At 36.7% G+C, this 23,817-nt stretch overlaps 4 protein-coding genes across 4 annotated transcripts; all 4 read left to right on the plus strand.

Moving 5' to 3' along the window:
- Nucleotides 1-7,935: 7,935 nt before the first annotated feature.
- On the plus strand, nt 7,936-9,220 carry LOC143447096 (uncharacterized). The gene is made up of 2 exons (XM_076947031.1): nt 7,936-8,364; nt 8,464-9,220. The coding sequence occupies exons 1-2, from the start codon at nt 8,012-8,014 to the stop codon at nt 8,879-8,881; spliced, it is 771 nt and encodes a 256-aa protein (XP_076803146.1). The 5' UTR covers nt 7,936-8,011; the 3' UTR covers nt 8,882-9,220.
- A 149-nt stretch (nt 9,221-9,369) lies between these two features.
- On the plus strand, nt 9,370-11,392 carry LOC143447097 (uncharacterized). The gene is made up of 2 exons (XM_076947032.1): nt 9,370-10,103; nt 10,342-11,392. The coding sequence occupies exons 1-2, from the start codon at nt 9,751-9,753 to the stop codon at nt 10,754-10,756; spliced, it is 768 nt and encodes a 255-aa protein (XP_076803147.1). The 5' UTR covers nt 9,370-9,750; the 3' UTR covers nt 10,757-11,392.
- Nucleotides 11,393-14,801: 3,409 nt separating this feature from the next.
- Nucleotides 14,802-17,311, plus strand: LOC143447238 (microfibril-associated glycoprotein 4-like). The gene is made up of 6 exons (XM_076947243.1): nt 14,802-15,155; nt 15,257-15,360; nt 15,463-15,559; nt 15,643-15,739; nt 16,240-16,386; nt 16,470-17,311. The coding sequence occupies exons 1-6, from the start codon at nt 14,903-14,905 to the stop codon at nt 16,654-16,656; spliced, it is 885 nt and encodes a 294-aa protein (XP_076803358.1). The 5' UTR covers nt 14,802-14,902; the 3' UTR covers nt 16,657-17,311.
- A 755-nt stretch (nt 17,312-18,066) lies between these two features.
- On the plus strand, nt 18,067-23,567 carry LOC143447012 (arylsulfatase-like). Its single transcript, XM_076946915.1, has 8 exons — nt 18,067-18,226; nt 18,399-18,594; nt 19,146-19,298; nt 19,462-19,574; nt 19,830-20,049; nt 20,251-20,415; nt 21,502-21,642; nt 21,801-23,567. The coding sequence occupies exons 1-8, from the start codon at nt 18,128-18,130 to the stop codon at nt 22,301-22,303; spliced, it is 1,590 nt and encodes a 529-aa protein (XP_076803030.1). The 5' UTR covers nt 18,067-18,127; the 3' UTR covers nt 22,304-23,567.
- The last annotated feature ends 250 nt before the right edge of the window (nt 23,568-23,817 follow it).

Consider the following 23,817-nt stretch of genomic DNA (forward strand, 5'->3'; position numbering starts at 1 on the left):
ATTTGCAATTTGATTATTCAGTACAATCATTCACCACCAGTACTAAATATTCAATTGTATAAAATCATTAAATACATGGACTTATAACGTAAACTAAAATGTATTCAGTTTATATAATTAGTTTATAAATTTTAAACAGCTGGCAATGCCATTCGTAAAATCTGAAACAATACAACACCACCAATCGATAGATATGTGTAATCCTTAATTTATGTTTGAGTTGCAAATTGGTTTGAAGAATTCGCATAATCTGCCAGACACCGTACTGCGATTCTGAAATTTTGGCAAAAGGACGCCAGTGAAATCACTTCCTAAAAAGTTGGGTGTACACGTTGATGAACCTAATGCATGTCAGAGTATAGCAGCACACCCAAGATCTTTTGCGCGAAATGGTAGGCTATTGCAAACCGGGAGATGATCGATCACTCTCTATAAACAAAGGAGACACTACTTCTACTATGTTTTTGTTTTGTGTAAAAGGCCGCACCTTGCCTACCATAAATGCTGGATGTTCATGACTCACGACTCTGGGTGCACACCAACTGCTTTCTTGCACATTAGAGTTTTGCTTCTCCAAGATCTTGACGAAGACTGCCATACTCTGCACTCCGGCATGCATGCAGGTACCACACATTGCACTATGGCAGATTAATGAGGCTCATGTGTGCAGTTGCCACACTCATAACTCAGTCACAGTTTCCACTATGGCTTATCATTATAGCATCACTGTCTGGCTGTAGCCTAGCGAATCGTATACCAGTATAGGCCTACTTAACAACAACATTTTCACACATCTTTTGGGTCGTTAATATGGTAAAACTGAGCAACCGACCGAGTGACCATCAGTAGACCTATCACTGATGCAAGGTCAGACTAAAGGTCATTGTTCTTCTTGCACCATGGTACCTTGGGGATTTTCCGCTTTCCCCCGTTCTTTTACTGTCTGTGAGGATATTTCTGTTTCATTGTGATATAATAATACAGTATAAGGCAGACCGCAGCTAATTTCTCATTTTCGTTACTTTTCGCTCCAGCATCCACAATAATCTGGCCTGGTCTGACAGTCTAAGGCCAATGTCTAAAAATAAACGAAAATTAAGAGAAATAATACCTACAACTGCATAAGAAATCTGGTTGTAGCCTAGGCTAAATACAATTTTTACCGTTGAAGTTCAACCTAAAGGCTATGTCATTTCAAAAGTTATTGAAGAACCCAGCGCCCGGGAGGGCAGAAATAAATGTATCACTAGGTTTACAGTAGACGATATAAGCTAGTCGGCTAGGCTAGTCAAACTGTCAAAGTGAAAGGTGTAGCACAGCACGCATACTAGGCTAGAAGCAGCAACCCAAACCCAACACTTTTCATTGCGTTATGGCTATGTGGCGTCTATCAAATGTGGCGTTTACTAGAAATATTTGCTTTTGTATGATAATTTTTAATCTCGGATTGAGAGAAGTCTTTTCACGACTTATCGGCTACCCAGCGATGATTCATCATCAATCGAGCCCCGGTTACCGACTTAGCCGTTGCGCAAGTTTTAATTGTCTCACATTCTTAATTCTTTTTTTTATATAATATCACCCGAATTTGGAAGTGTCCACCAGGTACAGTGAACATGAGATGAAATGTTGTTAATGCCTTGCCCAAGTGCATTAAAACGGTATAGCGCCACTTGTCATTAAACACGGTGCCATGCCAAATATCGACCTTCCTATTGTGACAGTATAATTTATTCGTTTGTTCTGTCATTTAAGTAGGCCAACACGTGTGACCTGTGCACGGTATTTTGTTTGCCAGTACAAATGCATTCGCCAAAGTTACGGTATTTCATACTAATCAGCCACTGAATACCACTCACAACCATTAGTCAGCTCTGGAAACCAGCTATGTGAAAACATTTGGCCTACAAAAAAACCGATAACATTTATTTATTGTCTACTCCAGATGTGTTCGAGAACAAACCTGTACTTCTAGAATGCTCGAGCACAAAATCCTGCATAACAAACCTACTTCATTAAAAAGAAAATTTCCCTGGTGGGCCATTAGTTAAGTCAGCTAAATCTGGAAACTTTCCATATAAGCAATCGATTGTAAATTCCACTCGTTTTAGTTGGCCCTTACTAGCTAGACATCGAAAATCGCGATACAGGCAATTGCTTTCGAATTTCACAGCTTTTGGCCATTATTTCTCAAAAGGCAGGTTGTCCCTAGTTGCACTCGTTTTGCCTGGTTAGCAATTATTTTGCTCTCAAAACCTTCAATGTATCTAGGTGATTCAAAAATTCTTTCTAAACTGGAAAAACTGCCATGTAAATAGCTGGTGCCGAATTTCACTCGTTTTGCCTGGTTGTAGGCTACATTAGTTAGCTTTGGAAACAGGCAACGTCGACAGTTGATTCCGAGTTCCACTGTTTGACCATTCATAAGTTTGGTATTGAATTCTTCAATATAGGCTATGGTCAGCGAGAAAAGTTTGTACTGGGAAACAGTCCTGAAAAAATGGTTGAAAATTTCTACTCCTGTAAGTAGCTACAGCATGTAGGCAGTAGTAGGTTCAGTAGTGGTTGGCCATTATAGTTAGGTTGTAATGACCAGCACTGTCTACTTGACTAAACTTCTACCTTTTTGGAATGTGCAAGCACGAAATTTTGCATAATAAAATTACCACACTAACAACAACCTTTTCCCGGTGGGCAGTTAGTTAGGTTCACAAATCTGTCATGTAGGCAGTTGATTCTGAGTTCCAGTCGTTTTGTCTGTCCGCTTGGCTATCATAAGCAAGATCACGAAACCTGCCATGTATAGGCAATTGAATCCTACTTTCACTCGTTTTGTCTGGTTTATTGATTGCACGTTCCACTTGTTTTGCCTGGTAGATCCTGCAACTTGCCGTTGATTCCGAATTCCACTTGTTTTTCCTGGCTGGTCATTAGTAATTGATTCCGAATTTCACTCGTTTTGTTTCTTTGACCATTAGTTAAATTTCAAAAAATCTTCCATGTAGGCAATTAATTTCGCATTCCACTTGGTTTGCCTGATCGATCGGCCCCGAAACCTACCCGTTTTGCGTTGGTTGGCCATTACTTTGCTGGTTAAAAATGCTCTGTATGCAGTTGATTCTGAATTGTACTCGTTTCGCCTGGTTGACATTAGTTGCAACTGAAACTGCGGTGAAAGCAGTCGATTCCGAATTTCTCTCATTTTGCCTGGTAGACCGTTATTTCTATATAACTGCCACATAAACAGTTGATGCCGAATTTCACTCGTTTTGCCTTGTTGAATAGTAACTTGCTCTCGAAATCTGGCTATAGGCTATAGCTTTAGAAACCTACCATGTAAGCACTTGATAACGAATTTCACTCGCTTTGCCTTGTTGGTCATACAGTTACAGCTTAACGTTTTTGTTATAGTTTAAAAAATGGATTAATTGGCCTAATCTGTTTTTGTTTGTGTCTTGAAGATAAAATTTTTGGTAAAATTACGCAAAACCTTGGGGCCCATATTTGGATCCTCTAACATGAATTCCACTTGCTTTGGCCAGGTTGACCGTTACGTATAGAAACAGAGTGATTTGTTAGGACGTGAGCACTGTAACCACATTTACTTTCAGATGAAGGCTGGTGCATACCCTCATCTCCATAAACTGTTTTTTGACTAAATAAACTCAGTGACAATCGTATTCAAATTTCATATCAGATCAGCGCCTTTGCTTGCGGTAATCAAAACAGAAGTTTAAAGATCATAAGCTTTATTTGTTAAACTGGTTGGCGTATAGGCTACACTAATTTATCGAATTCTAAGTTCTTCTTCCAAAAGAATGAAAGTGGTCTTTACCGAATAGAAGACGGGTTGATTAGTAAATCGTTTGAAGTAGTTTTGTAATGTGGTTGTAATTATCATACACTTGTCGGGAAGATATGCTATAAGAAGTGGATTGTTTGGACCTGGTCCCAGAGTCTTTACTTCGGGCTCTTCTGGCGGACTTCCACGTTCTGATCTAACGATGTCTGAAGCATTGCAAAGTGGCATTTATGTGATAAAACTACTTCCAATGAAAAGCTGGTTCAGATTTCATTTTAAACGTTCACAAAAATCATCGAAATATAAGCATCATTTGCAACAGCAGTGATGGTGGTTTTCATCTTCCACGTAACTACGGTTTTGATTTTGTCGGCAGGACGCTTCCTTCTTCCAATTGGGAGCAGCGCAGCTCCAAAGAGGTGTAATCTCGCTTAAATCTAAAAGCGTGAGACTGTAGACATAACAATTACGGTTGCTATGAGAGATATCATGTAAAACCATAAACCCAGGGTATTTAAATACCTAGAGTATAGCTAAAGACGACATGTTTGGGTTCACAGTTTACTGACAAAGAAATGGCATCAATTTGTTTTCTCTATAACGAAAAGAAAATTGTCCAGCCGCCTGTTGATCTGACAACACTAACAGGTAAGATGGTGGATGATGCCAAGTATTTCCTGACCGCCAATCGCGTCAATAATTTTTTTGTTTTTCTTGTTTATACAAACTCACGTTGTCATGTTTTGTGCAGAAAGATTTTTTGGGAAGTGCGCAAAATGTTTTCCTGATAGCCAAATCTATGGGGGGAAAATGTCGGCAGCAATTAATATATTACTAGATCTCTTGGGCCAACTAAACTAGTGGAAGAAAACAATAGCTTTCCTTTTATCTGACTACGGGCCAAAAGTTGATAACAGTCCAGGTGGTGGCGATCCAGGCCCATTTCGACGTTACGATCTTGTGTTTAAAATTATTTTCACAATGTATACCAAACAATTACACGTTTTAGAAATAGTAATGCGGAAATGTTGTTATCGTGATTGCATAACACATTAATGGCCAATTTTTTGAAACCACAATCCAGGTTCGAAGGGGACAGCGTTCTGGTGTTATTCCATCTGGAAGTGTAAACCATGCAGTTGCAAACAGAATAGATGTTTTTACAACCAGCATGCTCGAACTCGCTAAGCGTAAGCTAAACAGTTTTAACGTCCTGTTTTAACATGTTTTGCTAACTTTCAGATAACCATTTATCGACAACATCCATTCCACCTTTAGACGGAAAATCTATAAAAGGTATCCTCTGTAATGTACCAGCATGCACTTTGCACCAAATCTCCCATGTGTTTAGAAGATGGTTCTCCACCAAGAATACAGTTTTTTTTTACTGTACGGATGAAATTTTGCAGTGCGTTACGGAGATTTAAAAATTCGTTTCAAGACCAAGTCCGTACCAGTTCTGAAAGATTGCTTACGTCCGATAGTTAGAAATGTAGGGGCCCGTTATTCTTGCATGGTTGGAGTTGCGGCTCACGATCCTCCTCTTATTTTTAACTCATTGAAAGATGCCTAGGAGCATCTTCCTTTGAATGGAGCGCAATACAAGGACGTTCTAGAGAAAATTGTGAATTGTGAAGCTTTTGGAAGAGCATAAAAAGTCTATTAAAGTAGCGCCTGAGCAAGTTCATAAACCGAGATGGGAATTAGTGCCATGTTGTAATCCACCTACATGTACTTGTCGTGCCGAATCGAATATCTACTGTGAAGATAATTCTTGTTGAAACAATAGTTAGAATAATAGTTGTATAAAATATTGAATAACAAGCACGCCGAGCATTCATACGTGAAAACAATACGATATGGCGATTGGCATTGCAGCTGCTAGGATGTATATGGACATGTAAAAAGACAGTAGAGCATTATATTTGGCACGTCGTAAATACACAGTATAAGTGTAACGGGAATAACCTAATTTCAGCCAAGTTCTGTGCCGCAATAACGGTGAACCGCGACACCAACTACACTTTCATGAAAGATCCATTATTATGCTTTTATTCTTCACCACCGCAGTACGCGAGCACAACCAAATTACAAACGGAACTCCCGGCGCAAACGACACCACTCTAATACAGTCGAGGTGCAGAAAAGTTTCCATAAAACACGCAAGGCAAAGCAATAAAAGATAAAACACGCACATGTAAAATACCTTAGGCAGTGAATAAAACAAACTAGATATTCTTACACAAGCTAGAAAATCCTTAAATCGTGCAATTGGTAATTTAACCTTTTAAATTGCTGTACAAGACCTGACCTTATATCTGATATCACAATCCTAAGGTCTGTCAACGGGATGCTAAGTCTTATCTGCTCCGATGTTCTTGTCCATCAACAGTGCACCGAATTGAACTCTCATTCACTTGAAAGTATTTTTTCGATCATGCACGTAAATCTATCCCGAGATTAATGTTTTACTCTAGAATAGTTGTTTCGCAAAATTTTATCTACTTTCACAACACTGTTGTGCAAAGTTAAGCGACAATGCGACAATGACCCTGTCAATGCAAACTGCAATTGCAAGCTGTCTAAATCCTGACAGAAATATATCGCTGAGGATTCCTGGTTAGCAAAAGACATTTATTATACAACGCAAAGAAAATTCTGAACTATATAATCAAATCATATTACTCCAAAAATATTTATTTGCCTTGAAGTTATTCTCGATTATAAACCACTGATGATGTAACGCAAACGAAATAGAGCCGGGATAAACGAAAGCCAGTTTATAACTACTTCCACGAGGTATTTTTACGCAAAACATAAAATTTATATGCAAATGTTAGCGTGTTTTTAATCTACTGAATGGTTTATATTTATGCGATTTAAACAATAGTGAAACAACAACTGACAGATGAGTTTTTATTGCAAGATAAACTGCATTAATTTGTAGTTTCTAATATCGCATTAAATCTTTTCTTTACGCAATAATCACAATTTCATTGCATAAATAAAACTGAAAGCCAATTTTGATCTTCTTAAACTTTCCAAGCAATTGTCTAGTACGTATTTTTATTCACTTTCACTTTTACCAGCTTGATTACATGTGTTGTGCAATGTTGACGACAACTGAACAAAACATCGTTGGACTTTCAGAGTAACTTTTTCACTGTAAGTAGGTCACGCAAACCATAGTTAGGGTTAGGGCAGGGATGACGAACCACTGACCCGCGGTTCATGAAGTGGCCCATTTAATGTTTCAACAATTATGACAAAGTATGAACAAATATTTCAGTGGCAAATAGGTTAGGCTACTAAGTATTTGCAATAAGACCCAGAGCTGCTGTTAAGCTGAAAACTACACATTATCAGGCCAGGATCATAAAACTTGCAGAGAAGATGCAGCAGCAATTTTTTCATTGATATAGACCCACTTTTGTTTCAGATTAAGGTCTCATATATTACCCATTCGATTAAAAATGTTTGCCATCCCTGGGTTAGGGAAATAGGTATGCAAAAAGTCGATTGAATCATTTAGGATTTAAGTGCAGGTAGATTTGGATTAGAAGGTAGACATAGGTTAGGTTTAGGTTACTCTGTTATAATATAACATTTAATTTAGGGTAACAAGAAACCATAAATGATAGCTCTGAACGCACATTTTTATTTGCGGTGAAATATAGTGGCAGCCTTAGATTTAACGAACATCATTATCACTTTATAAAACTTAAAACTGCCAAGACAGACCACAAAACATACACACTACTCCTATTGTTTAAAGGCATTCTGACGATCTTGTCATGGATTGCACCACCAGCACATGTAACTCAAGGCAAATAAATATCATTTGAACATCAAAGGAAAACCTTACCTGCGAACTTCACTGAAGTTATTGTTTATTTGCAAACAAACAATAAACTAATATAAATAAACGAGCCTAAATCTAATTGACAGAAAGGTTTAACACTTGTTGATGGACGAACAGATAAATGTTCATACATAAAGTCGTCTTTGCGTATTGTTATTTGTTAAGCATTGCTATGCTCTTTAATCCAGAACATTCTTTGTTACCGTTGGGGAATTCACCGCGAATCTACCGTCACACATTTCCCCATCAACCAGCAAATGGGAAACGTAGCGTTTTCTGGCGGTACATGAATATTCAGTATAGCACTCATTTTGAAGCTAATTTGAAAGAGTTTTGGAAAAAACAAGATGTCAGAGACACTTCAGCCGTTAAACATACGTTTTGCACAGGACACAATTAGTAACACATTTCGAGGAAATGGACAGTCTGTCAATCGTACAATAGACCTTATTACAGAAGGCAAGATATTGGTGGAGAATATTCCACCCATGACCGTAATAGAAAGAAACGGGCTTTATTATAGCCAGGACAATCGAAGGTTGTACGTGTTTAGAGTCTTGCAATGCATAAACCACTTAAATGAAGTGAAAGTAAACATTGGCAACAGCTTTCCAATGAACAAATTTACGACAAACAACGAAGGGACATCCGTATTAGTTCGCAATGACGATACCCGAAATCATACTTGTATAGAAACCAGGTAAATTTAAATTTACATATTAGCTTAATTATGGCCAAGTCCAGCTGACTGAACGTTATAATAGATTTAAAATATTATTTCTTGTTGTTATTTGTATAGGTCACTTGATCAGTATGACAACGACAACGCCAAGCAGAAAGTAAAAGCAAGTGATATTCGGTTTTTCCTCGACAAAGCATGCATAAGTGAAGAGGACGACCAAGTAGTTCAAGAGCAAATACAGTTGCTAGTCAGCATGGAAGATAATACGAAATATGATGATCTAATCACAATTGACGTGATTGAACGCTACAAAAAGTTATATGCCGTTAAAACACTCAAGTTGTATATTGCGAGGATTTTAGAATGTCAAGGAAAACTCGCTGAAGTAAAAATTAATGTAATTAAGAAGCCCGCAATCAATATAACCACGACTAACGATGGTGATCACATAGATATCAAAGGAACATCAAAATTATGGGACCATTCACGACAAAGCAGTCAATGCTTGAGTGAATTTGATAGTTTACGCATTTAGGATTGAATGCAAGCATTTTTATTTAATGAAGATTTTACTATAACAGAGATAATTTTTTATGTATTTTGTATAGCAGAAACCTTTTATACAGTAGCCTATGTTGTTTTCTTCGCACACCGATCGTAAGTGTTTACAATTATATGCACTCTGTTTAGAATTATACTGTATTACAATGATGTTATTTTTACGATGAGATACAAATTAATGCCACCTCAAAAGAGAGTTGATTCCGTTATAAATTGCAAAACAAGAAAGCATATTCAGATCAAATCTCTATCACCCTGGTAATCATGATTTCAAGGCATCCATAAAACTGAAAATAAATATGCTTGTGGTCTCCTCGAATTCTCCAAACAATTGTCCAGCACTTCATTCTATTTTAGGCCTTGATCGGATTAATTACGTTTATTGCGCAATATGTCGACGGCAGTTGACAACAGTTGCACAAGACTCCATACAGTATATTTAAAAGATTAAAAAAATGTGGAATGTAGGATTGCAACACTAGGCCTGTAATAGTGTACTGGAATATTTTTAGCGCTGATGAAATAAAATATAACTCGCGCAGACGTAACCCAAGCATTGTAAATTCGAGCTGATTGATATTGGATACCACAACAGCAAGCTATTTAAGCCAATTCACTGAGGTCCTGGTTCGACAATGTTCACATACGACTATTCGTGATGTAGCCGAAGCGTTAAAGCAGGGATGCTTTCTAGAACATTCTTTGTGTCGCACCTTTGGGGAAATACCCATGTTTACCAAAGTGTAATATTTGGTTATTCCATAACTATAAGAAAGCAAATGGTAACATTTTCATTTTGTATAAGATTTCCGCAGAGCTGGTACTACGTAACTATTTTTTTAAATGTTGATGAAATTGAAGCCGCTTGATGTATATTTTTCCCAGGACAGCATTCGCTGTGTATTTCGTAACGGAGTGTCGGTAAATGAAACAATCGACAGTGTAATAGATGGCAAAGTGCAGGTCGCAGATATCCCACACATCACAGTCGTTAAGCTCAATGAGCGTTATTATAGCCAGAACAATAGACGACTGTATATATTTCGAGTTTTACATTGTTTGGGCTATTTAAATGAAATATGGGTCAATACCAGTACCAGAGTCAATTTTAAACAGTTTACGACTAAAAATAAAGGAGAATCTGTTCGAGTTCGCGGTGACCAAACTCGAAATCATACCCACATGGAGACGACAAGGTATACGAGAATAAAACTATATTGCAGCAGCTGACTACATCAATAAAATTGAGCCGTTGTAGTAATTATATATAACTTATAATTATGCATAATTATCTTATAATGGGTTTAATGCATTGAAACTCAAAACTAACACCTCTAGGAAAGATAACGCTCATTTTGACATTGAATGCTTCAACGATCACGATTACATTAACAATACCGATTTGATTAACTGAATTTCATCTCGTTTTTACAGGACTCAGACAAAAATAAAGGATGAAGATGGAATAGACAAAGAGCTAACTTCAGCAAAACCGAGCGACATTCGCTTTTACTGTGATGCAGTGCAAATATCAGCAGACTTGAATAGAAACTTGCAAAAATGCGTTGATTTGCTCAAAAATGGTGCAAACCTAAATCTCACACTTGACATTTTTGTTCGTAAAAAGAAATGCTACGCCGTTCGACCGCTAATGTTGTATTTGGCCAGAGTCCTGGAGTTCAACGGAAAGTTATCTGACGTTTTGGTAAAAGTTACTGTTCAGTCGCAGAAAGAAATTACAACCACTTGCGACGGGGACCATCTTGAAATCAAAGGAGCATCAAAGCTTTGGGAACACTCTCGGCAAATTATCCGCTTCGTTCGTGGACTTTCTACTTTGCAAATTTAGTGATAAAGCACTGATGGGTACATGATCTTACAGTAACCAAGTGATGAAGAGGTGACGATAATAACTTCAAACTTTGTCATTTTTGGAGTTAATGGGAAAAACTTGTAACTAAATGTATATGAGGACTATATGTTTGCGCCTCGATATTCGCTTTTATTGCACTTTGTATAGGTTTCAAATAGTGAACGTGTCTTACGATGCTTTCATATTGATGGTGTGCAGTATGGTTTATGATAAGCAGCAGTTTCATATGTGGCCTATACTGTAAAGCATCAAACCTTTTACATTGTTTGCTTGCTTTTTTACGATCAACTACAAGCGCAAGAAAGTTTTATTGTGGTTTATGTTTCAATAAACGTTTATCTGTGACGATAGTTTGATCTGATAGCAATAACTTGTTTAATATTGTATAGCCCCATAGTCTTTACTGATAAACATAAAAATACTGCTTTTTTCCAGTATGCGTCTGCAATTATACTTTCACCTCATCTTCATATGATTGCACCATCTTTTTCTCACGTGATTCAAGCTAAATATATTGTTGTTCTCTAAACAAATATTAGAAAGGGACATGACCTGCGAAACGCCGTGATGTAGTTTTTTACGTCATATTGCAAATAATGTAATAAAACCAAACAGATCAAAAGCCTATATTGGACAAAAAACGTTTACCATCGTTTCGAAGTAACAAGCAATAAATCTGCTTTGGCAGTAATTGCTTAACTACAACATATTGTTAACTTTCTTCCGTTTGACTTAAGGACAGCAATTGTTTGAGTTAAAGTCAACCTGTTAATATGACGGCCATTTGACACTTTATTATAGTATATGAAGACTGATATGGAATCGGAATTTTTAGCCTTGGTCTGAGGAAATTTTTTGCACGAATTAAACTCAGCGATCATTCCTGATTGCTTGAGCCCCAGTTTAAGGGCTTGTGTGTGTCGAATCGATCAGATGCAGGTTTTAAACTTTTTATAGTCTTGCCGCAACTGAGAACTGTTCACCATAGAACTACTGAACAAGAGCAAACGTCGTACTTCTACTTACAAACCATTACACTATACCTAGTGTAAGAGATAACGAGTAGCCTATTGCTCACGTTGAATAACTTGAAGTGGGTTATACTTTAATTTAACTGTATTTTTGAACTAACGGGCTTCCGTTTTTCAAACCTAAATGGTTAAGCTATGCAGTTTAACAAGTTAAGAAAAGAAATTAAAAACGTGGACAGAAACAGAAGTCTCCGCGCGGGACTCTACTATACCGTCCCCATTATAAAAGTGTTCTTCTTGCCCATAAAGCTGTTTACTGGCTTATTGAGGCAAATAAATTAATTGATTTCCCATTTTCCAACAGAAAATGTTATTTTTTCTTTTGCAATCGTTGACAGAATTATATCCGAATACTTCAAAATTGCTTTTTGTGAGAAAAGCACTGAAATAGCATCAAATGCCATACCACGAAGTATAAATTAAGCTGCAATATGTGCATGGTATGTGCGAGAAACACACAAGCTTAAATATAACTCGGTTTATGTGGCTGAGCGCCAAACAGCAATAAATGAGTTTCCTATTACAGCTTGTTGTGAACAATTAAAACTGCTTTTCTCCACCAGTTACGGTTACACTCTTGTATTAATGTATTAATCACTTTTAACTGATTACTTAAACGTTGAACGATTTTTAATCCAGTAGGTGGGGTGAGAGGACCCACTGCGGAAATTTTTAGGAGCAAAAATATTGACTATAAATATACAAGAATTAGTTTAAGGTGGTTCAGCAAAAAAACGAAAAAGTCAATCATTAAATAAAAAGCACAATAAATGTTTATTACAAGAATTCTTTTACAATATATTAAACCTTGGCTTTTAAACAAAACATTTTCTTAAAAAGGACGAAAGTTAAAATGCCATTGTACTTATTGCCGTCAGGATAAAGGACGCAGTATGATAATTATTATTAAGATTGATCGGTAACAACTCGTAAATAAATTCATGGTGGTACTGCGTCAAGCTCAGATAGTCTATTTTATGCCAAGTCCTGCTGGTTTAGCTTCATGAACGGTATAGCGCCACACCAAGGTCACACTGAGTGTTGGTTTTATTAAAATCGTCTATATACAAGGTAAGTCGTAAGCTTTTATATTGTAAAAGACAACAAACAGAGTAAAATCACAATGCTGATGACCCTAAAAGACTACATACGGAATACGCTTAACAAACGGTGTCTTTAACAGGATATAAGCAATAAACTGCACGCAATCTGTAAATTACAGTATATCAGCGGCTAAACTGCACTGTTACCAAAGCATAGTACATAAACATCTTGAACCTTAAACCTTGCTCTGCAAGGAGCATCTTGTTATTAGGATCATTAGGATCCGAGCTCTTGGATACAGTGTAAGTAAAACAATATTTGTGTTTTTAGATTACGGCTTGCCAACCTCATCCTTTCCAGTTTTAGACGAAAAACCTATAAAAGATATTCTCTGCTGTGTTCCTAAAATAAATGCAAAGTCTGCCCTATGTTTAGACGAAGATTCACCATTATGTTTTTGTTGTCCTCAACAATTTGATATGAGAAATTATAGCGAGGCAAAAGAATGCAATTCAAAAACGAGTCAGAACGGAAACGGTTCCAGAATAAACGGGTGCTTCATTTTACTCTATTTTTCTCCACTTGTCGTGCTCATATTCTATAATCTATAGGCTGATCATTAATGTATGAGCCACCTTTTATTTTGTTTTGAATAGATTTTCATGTACATGTATATTGGTCAGTAAATAAGGCAATAAAAATATCGACCACACCAACTATAACCCCATGTATGGTTTTGGTTAAAAAACCTATAAAATTTCCCATGATTTGTTAGAATTTCTTTTTTCTACGAAATGAATCAAAAAATATCAAAAATGTATGTGCAGTAGCATATTTTGGCTAGGTAGACGAATTTGCCATTATTATTCTAAATTTCCTTCGTTTGTATTCCTAGTTTAAATGACTTTAACATAGTGATGAAAACTGCACATCTTTCTTTCACTCTATACTTTTCGGATTTGTTATAAAATTTGAGCATAATGTTATAGCGGCGTCTATTTCACCGATAAAGAGTGCACATTTAGAGTGTTTTCCTGCTTTAAGTTAACCCAATGAAGAGTAATTGCGTTGCTAAGGAGTGCTGTTTTAATTGTAGTGGGCTTACAATGTATCTTGGGCAGGCTGTCGAACGTACACGAGTCAAAACAAACAACAGTTTTTACAATAATTTCATTTATTGCAGTAGTCACTATAACTACATGAATTTATATTCAGTGAGCTCGTTGAAAATTTTCCTTAGTGGTAAAACGTGTGATAACGAGTTAGTTACATTTTTACAAATGAAAGAGCTATATTGCTATGTCATGTCGTGAGTTGACCAAAGAAATCGTATCGTGGCGGCCCGCGGGCAAGTTAAAACTACTGTGCGGGCCTGAAGTTCCTCTCTCCTGTGTTAACATAATATAACCTGGGAAAAATCGTATACTAACTTATTACCTATAGCTGATGCAAACCCTAATGTAAAAAGTATTCAGAAAATTTACTTGTGTGTCTGTTTTTCTTAACCTAGCTGCTTTTGTTAAATGCAAGCTGCAGGTACATTATTTAACTCGTAATTGTATGGTTACAAATGATTATGACGTAGTTCTATACTGCCTCAGGTTGAGTACGTTTTAGTTTGTGATGGAGTAGCACTGCCATGACGAGTAGTAAGCCACCACGAACTGCTATGTTATCCGGTCGTTGTAGTAGGCCATCTGGTGTCCTTTTCTCCAACAATTCTTTATCGACTTGCAATCAGGTAATGATTAGGTCATAACATTACAGAGTTTCTCTTTGTGTGACTGGTTTAGTCTTATTCTATGTAATCTAGTATGATTGAGAAAAGCACTAGCTTGCGGTTTCGTGCGGTATATAATTATTGTACACGGCTAAAGAAGGAAACATGTAATTAAAGCTATTTTCTTCCTATGGATGTTGTTCTGAGCAAAATACAAGAATTAGGAGAAAAACGTCTTCCAACAGGACATATAAACGATACCAACACCTAGGGTGAAGCTTAAGTTAAGAGGAACGTTTGTGTCAGCGGCGTTTCGAGCGAGTCATTATGCATGCAATACTTTGCATTTTCTTGACGGCGTGCTTGCATTTAACATTTTCACAAGAATGTCGTCAGATAATAACTGTCTGTGATGAAAGTGCAACCGGAACCGGAACAAGAAAAGGTGACAAAGGTGATGTTGGAGCCCCAGGAAAATCTGGAAACAAGGGATCCAAAGGAGATGTTGGTCCAACAGGTTCGCAAGGAGCATCTTGTTCTTTGGGATCCTTTGGATCTGAGCTCTTGGATAAACTTGCCGGTATGTGAGAGAGTCTTGAAAGTATCTGTTATGACAATAAAACTAAACAAAATCCGCAGAAGACAATAAACAGCCTAACAATTTTTTTAACAAATTTATAGAACTGGAAAGCCGCATAGCTCCTTCATCCTGTTCAACATCAGCAAGATCAGGAAGAGTGGTTCTGAGCTCTGGAGAAGAAGCTGTCTGTGATGAAGGCTGGACGGTAAGTATTTTTAGTTGCAGTTTCTTTCGGAAAGGTTATGATTTTTCACAGTACATTTTTCAGTGTTTGGCCTAGTATAGTCACTCGTTACTTATGTGGCAGGTATTTCAGAGAAGATTGGACGGAAGCGTTGATTTCAATCAAAATTGGAATATGTACCGTCGTGGTTTTGGAAACATGAATGGAGAATTTTGGCTTGGTAATGGATTTATTTATCTTCTTCGTCGTATTTAAACTTTTTAAATGTGACGGCTCTAAAAATGGCATCACATTTAAATGCAGGTTTGGATCGCATCTATGGACTTACTAAATACAAAGGATGCCGTCTCAAAATAGATCTTTGGGACTTCGAAGATAACTACGCATACGCCGAGTACAGGTAGTAAGCGGGATACGTAAGACTGATAAGACAAAAGATTTTTTAAGAAATTCAATTTTAAAAGGTTTTTATTTTGTTAAAATGTGTCGGCCTTATACTTGGTTTGAGTAATATTTACTGGGCTCAGTTTTTCTTCTAGAAAATTTGAAAAAATCATTTCAAAATTAAAATTTAGTATTTTGTCTCTTTGCTTCTTCACTTTTGGACCAATGAGACCAAAACACTGCAAATTACAATCTCAGTCCTTTATAGCTTCCGGCAATATTCGCTCGCTGCAGACTTAACTTCTTAACAAAACTGCATAGAAAAAGTTATTCATGCTGAATACCTTTTAGAGTGGGAGCAATACGTTTATTTTTACAACGTTTGAAATTACGTTGTTGTCTTTTCGGTCACACGTCTAAAGTATCATGCTCTGCTGTAGTGGTTTACAAGACTAATACACCTACGGTCTGTATCTTTTTGTTGAAACATCTTCTGTTTTTTATTTGATCCTGTAGTTCCTTTTCCGTGGCTGATGAACTAAACGGATTCAGGCTTCACGTTTCTGGATATAACGGAACAGCAGGAGATAGTATGGGCGAAAATGGTGCTTCAAATGACGGCATGCAGTTCTCGACGAAAGATAGGGACCAAGATGTATGGAGGTGGGTTTGAGACTTGATAACTTTGCTCTGAAATAACTAACTGAGCGAAGAAAAACAATGTTTTATGGAATATATTTTCAAAGTGGCGGAAACTGCGCAGTTTATACCAACGGTCCATTTGGCGGGTGGTGGTTCCGAGAATGTGGATATTCGTTGCTTAATTCCGGATGGGTTCGCTCAACCGGAACGTGGAGTAATATCATATGGTACCATTGGAAAGGCAACAAAGAGGCTTTAAAAGCGACAACCATGAAACTTCGATGCGACTAGATTTCAAGCCATGTTTATCGGTAGCTTTGCTCAAGTTGATCATTCTACCGAATTGTTCGTTCGTCAATAAAAAACTGGTGGCAAGAAATAAAAAGAAGTGTTTAGACAGGCATATTAATAACCGATGTAGGCTACTGCTCAGGAGATTGAACAACAAAGTTCAATAGTGACACCAAGCGATAAAGTTTTCAGCAAACTTTTGCATGCTAACAACGAAATCGCAACGCAATCAAAGAGCGTTCTTTTTGAAAAGTTAGCCGCAAATTATACAGAACATACAATTTCTTTTCGTTGGAGAAACCCTTTGCAGATATTACAACTGATGTATGCAAACGTTCTTTGAATTTTCCTGTGTTACCGTCAGTGATAAATCTGCTTCAAAGTGCATAACCACAGTAATCTTTAAAACGCTTTTAACGCTGCTCATTTCCTGTGTTATTTACCTTTCTGACTGACGGTTATTAAACCACAGATGGCATGAATTGAATAAACAAATATTTCACTTTCTTTACAAAATCAAATATTGGAACAAGTATTTGAATTCTTAACTTGCAAAGTGACATCTGAAGGGAAAACATTTGAAAATTGCTTTTTGAAAATTTTACTAACAAAATCTAATGTTATGTTATTAAACCACAACTTCAAGGCGTTGGCATACACGGTTTGCAGAAGCTGGTACGTCAGAACCAAGATATTGTTGATCAAACAGATACAACAGCGATCCTAAATACCTAATGAAACAAAAGCAGTTATAACCAAAATAAAACTTGCAACAAACAATAGGAAGGTGTTGCCGCAGCAAGAACAGAGTGGCAGCTACATATGGTAACAGAGTAATAAACACGTCACCGAGCAAGGCAGACAGCATGATAGCAATCGACAATCTTAAGCAGTAAAAGTCCGAAAACAGTAAATATATGTAGATCGTCGCATCAACGACGTACTGAATGAAAGTAAAAATATTTGACCGAAGAAATCTACAAACGAGATAAAAGCTGCATGTACAAAAGATTCCCTGGAAACCGCGAAGCAAAAATACGAAAATTGTAAACTATGGAGTACTTTGTTATTTGTACCTTTATAACGACAAGGATGTACTTGGATAAAGTGTTTTAGATATAATATTTCGAAAAACATATCTCAAAACGTGCTCCCAAAAATAAATCAACTTTTTATCGATTTATAAATCGTATGAAATCAATGAAATTAACTGAAATTGCATCAACAGCGGCAAATTTTCAAAACTATTACAGCACGTGCTACTCAACACCAGGAACGGGAAAATCGAAGGCAAAAACACGATTTGATTCATACTTGGCTAGCCGAATGACATCCTGACGTACCCAAGGGACGAAAAGAAATAAATAGTAGAACGCGTCATCAAGATACAGGAAAAAAGAACTCGGATTAAACGAAGAGCTTATTTTGTTCGGTGCTAAGGGCAAATTTTAGTATACATGAGATCAGCGTAATGCAGTTCACAAAAAAAAGTTTTGCAGTTTTTATTCCAGTGACAATCCTGGCATTTGTTGTGGCATTTGTCCTCGTTTTTACTCATCATAAGTACTGGGTAAGTATTTTTTGCGCTTGTCTTAACAAAATATAGTATACTATAATTACTATTTTTTATTTATGATTATTTACATTTATTAAGGTAGTATTTTAACTTATAGCAGCTTGCTGATTGCAAGCTCTCAAACGTCGCTTCTGTCATTATTTTATCAAAAATTGATTTTTTCTAGAATCATTCATCATATGAGCCACCTAATATACTATTTTTGCTGGCTGATGATTTGGGCTACGGAGACCTTCAATCCTACGGACATCCCTTACAAGAAGCTGGCGGTGTCGAACGTCTAGTTGATGAAGGAATGAGATTCACGCAATGGTATGCGCCGGCCATGATTTGCACTCCAAGTAGAGTGTCTACTTTAACAGGTAATGCTACACATTTTGTATTCCATGTGGTAGCTGTATGATAGTACGATTAAATATCAAGTTAAATGACAATATCTTCAGCTATAGGGGTCAAGGTTTAAAGTTCCTGAGTTGTGCAAAACTTTAAAACCAAGATTTCGAAATATCGAGATTCCTTTATTTCGCACATGTTAACAATACAGTTTTCATGGAGTAGCATAAGTACATTCGACCAATCAAGCTTGTTACTCAATAGTTCACAAATAATTTTTCAAGAACGCAGAACTGACCTTATTTAAGGTTTTTATATTTCCTTACAAGTTACAAAAACGGACTGGTAGGACCCATACTGGACGATTATGCTTTTGGCAGTATTAAGAGGTTTTGGAATGCAGTGATTTAATTGCATGCTAAATTATTATGAACAATCTTCACCGTATGGAGTGCTGTATAACTTAATGAGCAATATCGTTTATTATATAAAAAAATGTAGAAAATCCCAGCCGCGGAATATTTGCGTATAAATATTACTCAATCGGCATTTTAACACAAATTGACTTTGCAAACGTCAGGTCGCTATTCGGTGCGAAGCGGATTTTTGGGAGACGGTCCCCCAGTTTTTATTCCTTCATCTCCCGGAGGCATTCCAAGAAATGACTCGACGATTGCTGAAACTTTACGGAAGTCGGGATATAAAACAGGAATGGTCGGAAAATGGCACTTAGGTCTGTTTACTTGCTTACACCTACAGTATATACTAACTAAGCCATAGCTGTACGGTTTCTAAAGAAAATTAAAAATGAATTTGTTTGTATATATGTATGTATACTGTTTTATGTACACTCACCCTATAATATGTTTGTATATACATGCAATTATTTCTTATAGGAACAAACAAAGTTAACAACACTGACGGATTTTTCCTACCACGACATTACGGGTTTGACTATGTGGGCACAAACATGCCATTTACAAACATGGAGACATGCAATCCAAACGTAGTAAGTTGTTAGTAAGTGTTTTCAGTGGATATGAAATTGAGACGTCAGATTACAAAAATCAGTTTTTAAACATTGCTGTCATTAAAGTTAACCTAAAGACAATCTAGAAAAGGTCCATATTATTCTCTGTACAGAACTTGTTTGTTGCTTGATTGTGCTTTAAATAATTTGAAATGGCAATAATCCCTATTAATCTATGTGACCCGAGGAAGGAAGTTATTGTCGTTTACAAGCATTTGTCACTTCTTTCGCAAGTATACCGCAGAAGAAATGGGGCCAGATTGCTTCGCTTACAACGACACGACAATTGCCCAGCAACCAGTGGATCTCACAACAGTTACTGACAAAATGTTGACTGAAGCAAAGGATTTCATGACCAAAAATAGAAATGGAAAATTTTTTCTTTTTGTATCCTTCATTCAAACACATGTCGCCTTGTTTTGTGGCGAACGGCATTGTGGAAAATCACGTAGAGGTATGAAATTTTTTTCCATATCAACACCAACGAAGCACAATTAACTTTTAACATTTAGGTTTAAACTAATATCTGTTTAAATGGTTTGTATCAGCACTAGAATCTGATAAAACGTAATAATATTTATCAATGCAAATTAATTGAAGTAAAAACAAGCTAAACAATAAAATTTAATTTTTCTTGATAAAATATCTCGTTTAGGTCTTTACGGAGATAATCTTAATGAAATGTCAGACGGAATCTCAAACCTACTTGACCATTTGGAGTCTCTTGGCCTCACTAAGAAAACCTTGGTCGTATTTACATCGGATAATGGTCCCAAGATGGATAGTTGTCCACACGGTGGCGATGGTGGGCCCTTTAGAGGTAAAACACGACATTTAATTTTTGAACTGTTGTGCATTAAGTTTTCACAATCCGTAATATATAGCAATGGATCTTTGTATTTTAATGCACGCAGATCGTTGAATTTTAAAGAAATACTTTACCAACGGGTAGCATAATTTAGTATGTGTAGCACTTATTTTCGCCCTCTCTGTCGTTGGTAAGTGAAATTCTGCCAGGTTCGTTTATCCGAATTTACGGCCCACCGCGTAAGACCGGAAAGCAGCTGATAGATATTTAATGGCGCTGACAAACAACTTTAGCATTCGCTGAACTTGTATCAACGAGCAGGAGCAAGCGTATAGGTGGTATAAGAACACTAAAAAGGTACTAAAACCTCCGGCACAAAGACTTGCTAAAACAGAAAATAAAATGTAAAAATTGACCGAAATCGAAACCTAGAAGGACTCATGACACCAAACATTTGCGAGCAGAGAACAAAAAAGAAAAATTAGAAATAATCTTGACCACCTACGTCGCTGGATGATAAGCATGGGCGTGAATTACCAGCGGAGAAACGACACACGAAATGCAACATTTACATTTAATTACATTACATTGACTTAATTACATTTACATACATGATATAACTTTTCATTACATACACACATTATTACATTGGATTTAATCAATCAATCAATCAATCATTGATTTTTCGTCATAAGAGCGGCGGGAACAAAAAACAAGCCAGTTGTTAGTAACACGCGCCAATGAACGGGAAAAAGTGTCAAAGCCAAAAAGACTAAAAACGTGCTCAAAAATAATTAAGTTAATAATTGCTGGTAACAACTAGCACGGCCACTAAACCCATAATTACATTGGTTTACTTGCATCTGATTGAATGCAAGGCGATGTCATCAAGAAAATTCAAGCACTTAGCACATCTTGTCGTTTTTTGTATAATTCATGTAATGATTGAAAAACTTCGCATTGATGCTTGAATTCAATAATTGAATCTCTGATCTATCTGTACTGATGTATACATAGCTGCGCATAAAACAATTCAAACTGTTTAAAATTCGGACAAAGTTAACTATGCTATTATTCTTCATTAATTTTCAATTTTAGGAGGAAAAGGGGCAACATGGGAAGGCGGATTACGGGTACCTGGGGTTATTCGCTGGCCAGGAGTTATTGATCCCGGAACTGTAAGCACATCAGTGATTAGTACTATGGATTTGTATCCAACCTTCGTCAAATTAGCGACAGGTATAGCCTGCAGTATGTATGATATTTATTAATAGCATTTAGTTTACGAAGTTATTCGCTTGACGGAAGCTTAATTGATAATAATCTATTATAACTTCAAATTCAAACTCTTTCGACAAAGTTTTGTTTTGCTCAAAAATACATTTTTTATTAATTAGGGTTTAAAAATCAAGTCCTCTCGGAAGTAGACGGTGAACCAATCAAGGAAATCCTGTGCAACTTTCCTGAATACAAAAAAGATGACAAATGTACCAGGTCTGATCCAGAACGCAACTTGTTCTTTTACTGTACTGGTGATCTGTTTGCCGTACGACACGGGGATTACAAACTGCATTACAAAACCAAACAATCTCCCATGGACAGAGTAGTGGACGACAGACACTGCCTTAAACCCACCACTGAAGAACTTATAAGAGTATACTCTTGCGTCGAGGGAGTGACAACCCACGAACCTCCTCTGTTGTATAACGTGGTGGAAGATCCGCGAGAATCCATGCCTTTAAACATTTCATCCTACCGAAAAGTGGTTGACATTATAGACAAGTTGGCGAAGCAGCACAAAATGTCCATTGAAAACGTGCCAGAGCAATTTCTTCCGCCAAACTTAGACTTGATTCCTTGTTGTAATCCGCCAAAATGCATTTGTACTGATGCAAATTAGAACATTCATAAACCCAAATGCAGAACGCACGTGGTCTTGTTATACAGGCAATGCTGAACTCTGGCTTTATGTCAATCCAGGGTATCTTGGGACAAACAAAGTCAATCAAAGTGAATGAAAAATGTTGCCCACGAGAAAACTGATATCTAATGGCTGTTGTCCTCTTGAACGCCCATGTAACAATTTAACGCGTATATGACACATAGAACTTTCAGCTGAAACTGTACGTTTACTATATCGCTTCATTTTCATCTTAAAACGTAACGATGTAGCTTGCATGATGACTTAAGCTTGCGGCATGCAATTTGGTAAATCTTATAAATAAATGCACATTTGTTACAACAAAGTTTTTTTCTCTCCAAAACGTGTGGTTTTATGCCACTGATTATAAACAAATTGCTTACATTGAAATGCCTCTATAATCATTTCACCATCTTTTTGAAGGAGAGATCAAAATTTTATATTGCCATCGACTGCAGAGGGCAGAGTCCACCAACCTCACCCACAGTCTTTTGCACTTGATCAGCATATATTTGTGACGCAGTAATGTATTTGTTACGTCGTACTACCTCTCAGGAGCAAAACATTGACCAAAGACAGAAACTTCCCATGTAAAAATGGAAATGCCTACATTTCAATATTTAATTACAAATTAAGAGGGCATTGAGCTCTTTTTTGTTTTCCGCATAGGTCTATTTTATGATTCGTTAAATATAATCATTTTCTTAAGTTTTATACGTCAATAAAGAAATGCCCTATTAATCATAAAAAGACCGTTTGAATTGCGCATCCAGTAGCTATTACACTCTGTTGTTTCGGGACAATTAATCATGCTATTTGAACAGCAAATGCCATCGACCGATAGAAATGTTATATAACCATATTTACTCTCGTGAGATTTATCACACAGGTCAAGGTTAATTTCAATTGACATGCGCCAGTAAATGAAAAAAATTCATTACAAACGTATTGTGTGTTGGACAATGGTGGGCGTATACGTTTCTTTCGCAAAGTTAAGTTTGTCTTGACTGAGTCTTGAATATTTCAATTTGGCCAGTGATGTGGTTTTTTGTCAATGCCAGTTTTCTTTGATGCAATCCATCATTTCAATAAGAAAAGACTGGAAAGTCAAAACAAAGAAATGTAAGCGAGTAAAATTTTCTGTTATGAAAATTGTTTTTTGACAGGATAGCGAACAAATATTTGCTGGTTGTCGACTATTAATTAAAAATTTAAAACGGGAAATACAGTTTTCAAAATCTTTCTTTCGAATTTAAAGTTCTCAACCTGAAACAGGACAGCACTGTTCTTTTGAGCATTAGTTACCAGAATGTTGTGGAAATATATTGTTCATCATTTCCACAGATTTAAAACCTGTACAAAAATTTATTTTGTACCAAATATGCAAGCGCCTCAAAACAAAACTCAAAGTAAACATTGCGCAAGTCAGTGATGAAATCTATTTGAAATCGGTATTGCAACAACGAGAAATTATTTTCCTGTATTGGTTTCAA

The sequence above is a fragment of the Clavelina lepadiformis genome, chromosome 2, assembly GCF_947623445.1.
Source record: "Clavelina lepadiformis chromosome 2, kaClaLepa1.1, whole genome shotgun sequence".
NCBI lineage: Eukaryota > Metazoa > Chordata > Ascidiacea > Aplousobranchia > Clavelinidae > Clavelina > Clavelina lepadiformis.

Coding starts and splice junctions, on each gene's coding strand:
- LOC143447097 (XM_076947032.1), top strand. CDS start 9,751: ATGTTGATGAAATTGAAGCCGCTTGATGTATATTTTTCCCAGGACAGC. Junction 10,104..10,341: donor ACCCACATGGAGACGACAAG/GTATACGAGAAT, acceptor TCGTTTTTACAG/GACTCAGACAAAAATAAAGG.
- LOC143447096 (XM_076947031.1), top strand. CDS start 8,012: ATGTCAGAGACACTTCAGCCGTTAAACATACGTTTTGCACAGGACACA. Junction 8,365..8,463: donor CATACTTGTATAGAAACCAG/GTAAATTTAAAT, acceptor TTATTTGTATAG/GTCACTTGATCAGTATGACA.
- LOC143447238 (XM_076947243.1), top strand. CDS start 14,903: ATGCATGCAATACTTTGCATTTTCTTGACGGCGTGCTTGCATTTAACA. Junction 15,156..15,256: donor GCTCTTGGATAAACTTGCCG/GTATGTGAGAGA, acceptor ACAAATTTATAG/AACTGGAAAGCCGCATAGCT. Junction 15,740..16,239: donor TACGCATACGCCGAGTACAG/GTAGTAAGCGGG, acceptor TTGATCCTGTAG/TTCCTTTTCCGTGGCTGATG.
- LOC143447012 (XM_076946915.1), top strand. CDS start 18,128: ATGCAGTTCACAAAAAAAAGTTTTGCAGTTTTTATTCCAGTGACAATC. Junction 19,299..19,461: donor GGTCGGAAAATGGCACTTAG/GTCTGTTTACTT, acceptor TATTTCTTATAG/GAACAAACAAAGTTAACAAC. Junction 19,575..19,829: donor AGACATGCAATCCAAACGTA/GTAAGTTGTTAG, acceptor TTCTTTCGCAAG/TATACCGCAGAAGAAATGGG.